At 42.0% G+C, this 9391-nt stretch overlaps 1 protein-coding gene across 1 annotated transcript; it reads left to right on the top strand.

Annotated features, from left to right (window-relative positions):
* Positions 1-5032: 5032 nt before the first annotated feature.
* Positions 5033-6340, top strand: LOC145861661 (equistatin-like). Its single transcript, XM_082964509.1, has 4 exons — positions 5033-5093; positions 5737-5868; positions 6071-6158; positions 6234-6340. Exons 1-4 carry the CDS (start codon positions 5042-5044, stop codon positions 6244-6246), a joined length of 285 nt encoding a protein of 94 aa, XP_082820635.1. The 5' UTR covers positions 5033-5041; the 3' UTR covers positions 6247-6340.
* Positions 6341-9391: the final 3051 nt, after the last annotated feature.

The following is a 9391-nucleotide window of genomic DNA, read 5'->3' as shown; positions in this document are numbered from 1 at the left end:
ATGATGTTCTATTATTTCTAATAGTTGTCGTATATTATCTCCAATGTATCGTCCATGTAAAAAACCTGTCTGATCAGGATGAACAATACCTGGTAAAACCCTTTTAATTCTGAGTGCTATGCATTTTGCTAGTATTTTTGCATCACAACATTGAAGTGTAAGGGGCCTCCAGTTTTTTAGATAGACTGGGTCTTTATATTTGCCATCTGGCTCTTGTTTTAATAACAGAGAAATCAGACCTTCCTGCTGAGTACCCAGCAGACTACCATTTCTGTAGGAGAAGCTAAAACAATCTAACAATGGAGCTTTTAGTATATCAAGAAATACCTGATATACCTCTACCGGTATGCCATCAAGCCCTGGGGTTTTTCCAGACTGAAAGGATTTAATAGTCTCAAAAAGTTATTCCTCTGTAATTTGGCCTTCACACTGATCTTTCTGTACATTTGTTAATATTCCATTTGTTATATTATTTGGAAAGAATTCCTTACCATAATCTTCATTCAGTGGGAAAGGATGAGACGGAAAAGTGAACATCTGCCTAAAATAATTAGCTTCCTCTTTTAAAAGATAATTCGGAGAATCATAGATGACTCTGTCTTCAGTAACGAGTTTCTGCAAATTATTTTTGTTAGGGTTCCTGTATTGGAGAATCAGGAAGAATTTGGTGCATTTTTCTCCATATTCCATCCACTTTGCTTTATTTTTTTAATAGATTACATTAGATAGTTCTTGAATAAGTTCCTCAAGTTCTTTATGTTTTTCCTCTAACTTATTTTGTATCTTTGCAGTATCATTTTTATTGCTATCTACCTGTACTATTAGTTCATGGATTTCCCTTGTTAGGTCTTGTCTCTTTAGAAACGTTTTTTTTTTTAATGGGTTGTGGTCCCCAGCATCAAAATATGGGTGGTCCCCAGTCCCCCTGGCCGTGCTTCTGCTCCATTTTCAACTGTTCTACCTGAGGCTATGGAGCCTTGACCTGTTCACCGGACATGCTACCTGTCCCAGACCTGCTGTTTTCAACTCTCTAGAGACAGCAGGAGGGATAGAGATACTCTGAATGATCGGCTATGAAAAGCCAACTGACATTTACTGACTTGTTGACCTGTTGCACCCTCAACAACCACTGTGATTATTATTATTTGACCCTGCTGGTCATCTATGAACATTTGAACATCTTGGCCATGTTCTGTTATAATCTCCACCCGGCACAGCCAGAAGAGGACTGGCCACCCCTCATAGCCTGGTTCCTCTCTAGGTCTCTTCCTTGGTTCTGGCCTTTCTAGGGAGTTTTTCCTATCCACCGTGCTTCTACAACTGCATTGCTTGCTGTTTGGGGTTTTAGACTGGGTTTCTGTACATCACTTTGTGACATCAGCTGATGTAAGAAGGGCTTTATAAATACATTTGATTGATTTGATTGATTGCAATTGACGCACAATCCAGCTATGCTCTGAAGACGCAAGTCTACACGGGCTGAGATGCAAGTTTACGTGGACTGAGTTATAATGTGTGGGCTGTTGTCTGTTCTGGAGAGTGAATTCATTACATTTTGTGACACAACAAACAGGGGATGGTATAAAAGAATGGGGAAATGGATAGAAGAAAAACAGAAAACAAAAATTGCCTTACCAACTAACCATACACACATTAAAACATCACCACTATTCCACTACCTGACCCTGTCTGACCATAGACCCATTAAAACCTCACTCCTATTCCACTACCTGAACCTATCTGATGATAGACCCATTAACTTTTATGGGGTAGCTGGGACGTTCGCATCCCACCCTAGTCAACAGCCAGTGGAATCGCGTGGCGCGAAATACAAATACCTCAAAAATGCTATAACTTCAATTTCTCAAACATATAACTATGTTACACCATTTTAAAGACAAGACTCTCGTTAATCTAACCACATTGTCCGATTTCAAAAGGGCTTTACAGCGAAAGCAAAACATTAGATTATGTCAGCAGAGTACCCTGCCAAAAATAATCACACAGCCATTTTCAAAGCAAGCATATATGTCACAAAAACCCAAACCACAGCTAAATGCAGCACTAACCTTTGATGATCTTCATCAGATGACACTCCTAGGACATTATGTTATACAATACATGCGTGTTTTGTTCAATCAAGTTCATATTTATATAAAAAAACAGCTTTTTACATTAGCATGTGTTGTTCAGAACTAGCATACCCACCGAGAACTTCCAGTGAATTGACTAAATTACTCACGATAAACGTTGACAAAATACATAACAATTATTTTACGAATTATAGATCCAGAACTCCTTTATGCAATCACGGTGTCCGATTTTAAAATAGATTTTCAACGAAAGCACATTTTGCAATATTCTGAGTACATAGCTCGGCCATCACGGCTAGCTATTTTGACACCCACCAAGTTTGGGGCTCACTTAACTCTGAATTACTATTAGAAAAATTGGATTACCTTTGCTGTTCTTCATCAGAATGCACTCCCAGGACTTCTACTTCAACAACAAATGTTGTTTTGGTTCCAAATAATCCATAGTTATATTCAAATAGCTCCGTTTTGTTCGTGCGTTCAGGTCACTATTCCATTACCGTACTTAGAAGCATGTCAAACGCTGTTTAAAATCAATTTTTATGCTATTTTTCTCATAAAATAGCGATAATATTCCAACCGGGCAACGTTGTATTCATTCAAAGGCTGAAAGAAAAAAATGGAGTAGTCTTGTGAATGCGCATCCCAGTCTCACTGTCCCCAGGCTGACCACTTACAAATTCTGCTGCTGTTCTTTGCCCAGCGACAGCAGACACCTCATTCCACTTTCTGGCGGCTTTAGAGAGCCAATGGAAGTCTTAGAAAATGTCATGTTACAGCACAGATGCTGTATTTTCGATAGAGATGCAACAGAAGGACAACAAATTGTCAGACAGGGCGCTTCCTGTATGGAATCTTCTCAGGTTTTTGCCTGCCATATGAGTTTAGTTATACTCACAGACACCATTCAAACAGTTTTAGAAACTTTAGAGTGTATTCTATCCAAATCTACTAATTATATGCATATTCTCGTTTCTGGGGAAGAGTAGTTACCAGTTTAAATCGGGTACATTTTTTATCCGGCCGTGCAAATACTGCCCCCTAGCCCAAACAGGTTAAAACCTCCCACAATTCCACTACTTGACCCTTTCTGATCCTAGACCCATTAAAACCTCACCACTATTCCACTACATGACCCTATCTGATCCTAGACCCATTATAACCTCACCACTATTACACTAATTGGCCCTATCTTATCCTAGACCCATTAAAACAGTACCACTCTTCCACTACATAACCCATTCTGATCCTAGACCCATTAATTAAAACCTCACCACTATTCCACTACATTACCCTTTCTGATCCTAGACCCATTAAAACCTCACCACTATTCCACTACTTTGCCCAATCTGATCCTACAGCAGGCCGGCAGCCTGGGAGAACGGGACACTATCGTTCATCACACCTTGTAACTGTTCTGCTGTAAAATCTCATAACCCTTGGAGTTCTCTGCAGTTGCCACCACAACATCAATTTTCTGTGATTTATGTTCCATTTCTGTGGTACAGTTGATAACCATGGCTATGAATGCTAAGAAACGAACCTTACTGAAACACGTGTTATTCCTTTCACTCTCTGTTGGCAACGGCATACTCACAGGGGGCCTCTCAGGATCCCTCGATACTGGAGCCATCTTCCTCTACTACTCTCTTTACTGCCTATGAAGATACCTTCAGAGAAAATGACTCAAGTAAAAGTGAAAGTCACCCAGTAAAATATTACTTGAGTGAAGGTTTAAAATTATTTGGTTTTAAATATACTGAAGAATCAACATTAAATGTAATTGATCAAATATACTTGTATCAAAGCAAAAGTATAAATCATTTCAAATTCCTTACATTAAGCAAACCAGACGGCACCATTTTCACGTTTTTTATATATAATTACGGACAGCCAGGGGCATACTCCTACACTCAGTCACAATTTACAAACAAAGCATTTGTGTTTAGTGAGTCTGCCAGGTCAGAGGCAGCAGGGATGACAAGGGACGTTCTCTTGATAAGTGCGTGAATTGGACCATTTTCCTGTTCTGCTAATCATTCAAAATGTAACGAGTACTTTTGTGTGTCAGGGAAAATGTATGGAGTAAAAAAGTACATTATTTTCTTTAGGACTGTAGTGAAGTGAAAGTTGTCAAAAACATAAATAGTACAGTAAAGATACCCCAAAAAAACGAATTAGAAGTACTTTAAAGTATTTTTACTTAAGTTGTTTACACCACTAACCAATGGCAGACATCAGGATCTCTCGTTGGGTTAATGAGGCAACTAGTCACACCTGTGACAGATCCTTTAAAAGGAGAGGTAGAAGAGGTAGACCATAACTATCAGACAACAAAGAGAGAGACTCACAGTGAATCCCTTGGAAGAGTGCAGAAGGTGAGATTGTGTCATTATTTAATAGACTATCTGCATCTCAAATGGCACCTTAATCTTATGTGGCCCTGGTCAAATGTAGTGCACTATATAGGGTGCCATCTTGTGGAGTGACCCCCCCCCCCCCCTGCATTTAAGAGCATAGACTAATAGTTACCTTTGCAGTAAATGGGTAGTCTCTGACTAGATCTAGGCTGCTTCCCAATCCCTATGTAGTGCATTATGGGCCCTCGTCAAAGATGGTTCACTACATAAGAAATCAGGAGCCATTTGTGAAGAATACATATTCCTGTGTGCAAGGCTTATCTAATGTATGTGGTTGAAGAGCTGATACCTGAGTTTTGGCAGAAGACTAGTAGCACCGTGTTGCCAATACTCGGTTCTTGGGGTCCTCAGGACTGGCTTTAGAAAATGCTGCCTTAGCAGTTGCTTAAGTGTTGTAATTAACACAGGGTTTCCTTAACCTCTCCTCTAGTTCCACCAGCCATTCCACTGACTTGGAATATTCCAGTACTATCACAGCTGATTAAAATTCTCAACTAATCCTCTCTCTCTCTCAGGAGACCTATCATCATGGCGACATTGACCATCATTCTGCTTGTCAGCACTGTTTTTGCTCTGGGAGGTAGGAGTTACATACCTCACACCTGCATTTTAATAAACATTAGTGGGTGTTGCTCTGTCCTATTTCACACATGCAGGTGTGACTTGGAAATGTTTTCATAACCGGTTCTCCATGGGACACCCTCTGACACTGGAATAATCAAGGTTGTGCCTTGCTGAAGGGAACATAGATGGATATCAACTTGTCAGTTAATTGATATGAACTACTGGCCCAACGCTCTAACGGCAAGGCTACCTGCCACTCCTCTAGTTCCAGAGATGTATATCGGTGTCTAGATGCTGGACTGAGGTGTTCTGATATGATTGGTTTAATCATTCAACTGTATGTATGACTGGCTTGTCTAGCAAGTATCAGTGTCACTTCTTGATAGAATTTACCCCCACTTTTAGTCTTTTTTTCATCAGCAGTTATACAATATGATACAAACACAGAAACTGAATTGACTGTGTGGGCCCTTTAAACAAGTAGCAGAATTTCCATTTTTAGCCTGGAAGTCCCTAGGTTGCATCTGAAATGGAACTCTATTCTGTATAAACTACTTCTGAGTAGGGTCCCACATGGGAGGCAACCCAAGATTCCACATGCAGCCCAAGCTTCCAGAATGTTATGTCTACGTTACAATGTATGTTACCTGTGTGTCCAGATGCTATGAAACGACCCAAGACCCCTTGTGAGCGTGCTAGAGATGCTGTGATAAATGGCCCGCCTGGAGTCTACGTCCCCACGTGTGACTGCCAGGGAGAATACACCCCTGAGCAACACTGGGGATCTACAGGTTAATGCTCACCCAGTCTTGTACAGCTAACCTTGTGGGGACACACAATTCAGTCCCATTTAAAATCCTATTTCCCCTACCCTTAACACAAAACCCGTACCTTAATTCTAACCTTAACCCCCTTGGAAATAGCAGTTGACCTCATGGGGACTAACTAAATAAGACTTATGCAACAGCTTTTTAACATGTCCACTTCTGGTAGGTTCCTCTTGGTGTGTTACCAGAACTGGACAAAAGATCCCGGGTACTGAGACTCCACCAGGCACTGCTTCTGTCAAATGTGCATGCAGGTACACTCATTCACTAAATGTTCATTCTTTGCAGCTTGTTCTGAGTGTTAATATTTGTTTTTTGTTTAATTATAGTGGCGCTCGCTGATGAGGGGCATTGGAACCAAGACGTTGAGAAGACTTTGCAAAAACATTGGAATTACTTTGACGCTTGTCTTTACAGTACTATTCTATATGAATAAATCCAGAGCTAAAATTGTTGCTTTACTTTCTTTATTGTTGGTGTGATATGCTGAACCAGTCCATTTCTGGGAAATGGAAGGAATAAGGCTATGGTGACCGTCTTACCACCACACCTGTGGTCATGAAGGCAGTCAATTCCATGTGACCACTTAGTCATGGTAATTAGGATTTTCCAAGCTATGATGCTGCTGGTCATTAGTAGCCTACTATACTTGATAACTGCCTGGTACTCAGCACTTTATATCCCTCTAATCACTGACATCAATGCAAATCAACTATTGGTCACATGCAGGTTATTAGCAGATGTTGTGGGTGTAGCAAAATGCTTGTGCTTCTAGCTCCGAGAGCGCAGTAATATCTAACAAATTACACAACGTGTATACACTTAAGTAGGAATGAATTAAGACTATAAACCTATGGAAGAAGTCAGAGCGGAATGGCTTAAGATACTGTATATACATATGAGATGAGGAATGGCAGATATGTAAATATTATTGACGTGGCCAGTGATTCCTAGCCGCTTCCTATAGGTAGCAGCCTCTAAAGTGCTAGTGATGGCCTTGCGAGAGTAGCTATTAAGTCTCTCGGTTCTGGCTTTGATGCACCTGTACTGACTTTTCCTTCTAGATGATAGCGGGGTAAACAGGCAGTGGCTCGGGTGGTTGTCCTTGATCTTTTTGGCCTGCCGGTGACATTGGGTGCTGTAGGTTTCTTGGAGGGGGGATAATTTGCCCCCGGTAATTCCTTGGCCAGACCGCACCACCCTCTGACGAGCGTTGGCGGCAATACAGCATGACAGGATGCTTTCAACTGTGTATCTGTAAAAATGTGTGGGTTTTAGGTGACAAGCCAAAGTTCTTTAGCCACAAGGTTGACGAGGCTCTGTTGTGCCTTACCACACTGTGTGGGTGGTTCATTTGTCTGTCAGTGACGTGTACGCCAAGGAACTTGAAGCTTTCCACCTTCCCCACTGTGGTCCCGTCAATGTAGATAAGGGGGTGCACCCTCTGCTGTTTCCTGAAGTGCACGATCATCTCCTTTTCTTGACATTGAGTGAGAGGTTGTTTCCCAGGCACTACACTCCCAGAGCCGCCCTCCCTGTAGGCTGTCTCATCATTGGTAATCAAGCCTTTTAGGGTTGTCTGCAAACTTGATTGTGTTGGAGGCGTGCTTGGCCACACGGTCATGGGTGAACAGGGAGTACAGGAGGGGGCTGAGCACTCACCCTTGTGCGACCGCAGTGTTGAGAATCAGCGGAGTGGAGGTGATGTTTCCTACCTTCAGCACCTGGGGGCGGCCTGTAACTAAGTCCAAGACCCAGTTGCACAGGGCGTGGTTCAGGTCCTCGAGCTTAACCAACATAAAAATATCCTGTGGCGTTCTGCATTAGCATCGAACTGCCCCCGCGATATGCAACTTTTCAGGGAAGTTAGAAACCAATACACACAGGCAGTTAGAAACGCCAAGGCTAGCTTTTTCAAACAGAAATTTGCTTCCTGCAACTCAAACTCTAAAAAGTTCTGGGACATTGTAAAGTCCATGGAGAATAAGAACACCTCCTCTCAACTGCCCACTGCACTGAGGATAGGAAACTCTGTCACCACCGATAAGCCCACTATAATTGAGAATTTCAATAAGCATTTTTCTACGGCTGGCCATGCTTTCCACCTGGCTACCCCTACTGCATTCAACAGCACAGGAAAATAATTATATGAAATGTATGCATTCAGTACTGTAAGTCGCTCTGGATAAGAGCGTCTGCTAAATGACTAAAATGTAAAATGTAAAATGTAACAGCACTGCACCCCCCACAGCTACTCGCCCAAGCCTCCCCCATTTCTCCTTCTCCCAAATCCATTCAGCTGATGTTCTGAAAGAGCTGCAAAATCTGGACCCCTACAAATAAGCTGGGCTTGACAATCTGGACCCTTTCTTTCTAAAATGATCTGCCAAAATTATTGCAACCCCTAATAATAGCCTGTTCAACCTCTCTTTCGTGTCGTCTGAGATTCACAGAGATTGGAAAGCAGCTGCTGTCATCCCCCTCTTCAAAGGAGGTGACACTCTTGACCCAAATTGCTACAGACCTATATCCATCCTACCCTGCCTTTCTAAGATCTTCGAAAGCCAAGTCAACAAACAGATTACCGACCATTTCGAATCCCACCGCACCCTCTCCGCTATGCAATCTGGTTTCAGAGCTGGTCATGGGTGCACCTCAGCCACGCTCAAGGTCCTAAACGACATCGTAACCGCCATCGATAAGAAACAATACTGTGCTGCCGTATTCATTGACCTGGCCAAAGCTTTTGACTCTGTTAACCTGTTTAGGATAGGGGGCAGTATTGACACGGCTGGATAAAAAACATACCCGATTTAATCTGGTTACCACTCCTACCCAGTAACTAGAATATGCATATACTTATTACATATGGATAGAAAACACCCTAAATTTTCTAAAACTGTTTGAATGGTGTCTGTGAGTATAACAGAACTCAAATGGCAGGTCAAAACCTGAGAGATTCCTTTACAGGAAGTGGCCTGTCTGACCATTTGTTGAACTTCTTTTCCATCTCTATCATTTACTAAGGATCTCTGCTCTAACGTGACACTTCCCACGTCGTCCATAGGCGCTCAGAGCCCGGGAAAAAACAGAATGTCGTCATTCCAGCCCCAGGCTGAAACACATTATCGCCTTTCTCAAGTGGCCGATCAAAGGACACTGGGCTTATGCTCGTGACCCCGACCGCCCCCGCCTTTGGGATTTTTTCCTCTGTTTGCCGAAAAGGAGATTCCCTGTCGGAATATTATCGCTTTTCTACGAGAAAAATTGCATAAAAATTGATTTTAAACAGCGGTTGACATGCTTCGAAGTACGGTAATGGAATATTTAGAATTTTTTTGTCACGAAACGCGTCGGGCGCGTGACCCTTATTTAACCTTCGGATAGTGTCTTGAACGCACGAACAAAACGCCGCTATTTGGATATAACTATGGATTATTTGGGACCAAACAAACATTTGTTATTGAAGTAGAAGTCCTGGGAGTGC

This window comes from Salmo salar, chromosome 18, assembly GCF_965601325.2.
Source record: "Salmo salar chromosome 18, fSalSal1, whole genome shotgun sequence".
Classification (NCBI taxonomy): domain Eukaryota; kingdom Metazoa; phylum Chordata; class Actinopteri; order Salmoniformes; family Salmonidae; genus Salmo; species Salmo salar.
Note: the sequence above shows the minus strand (reverse complement) of the source record. Positions and strands in the feature narration are given on the sequence as shown.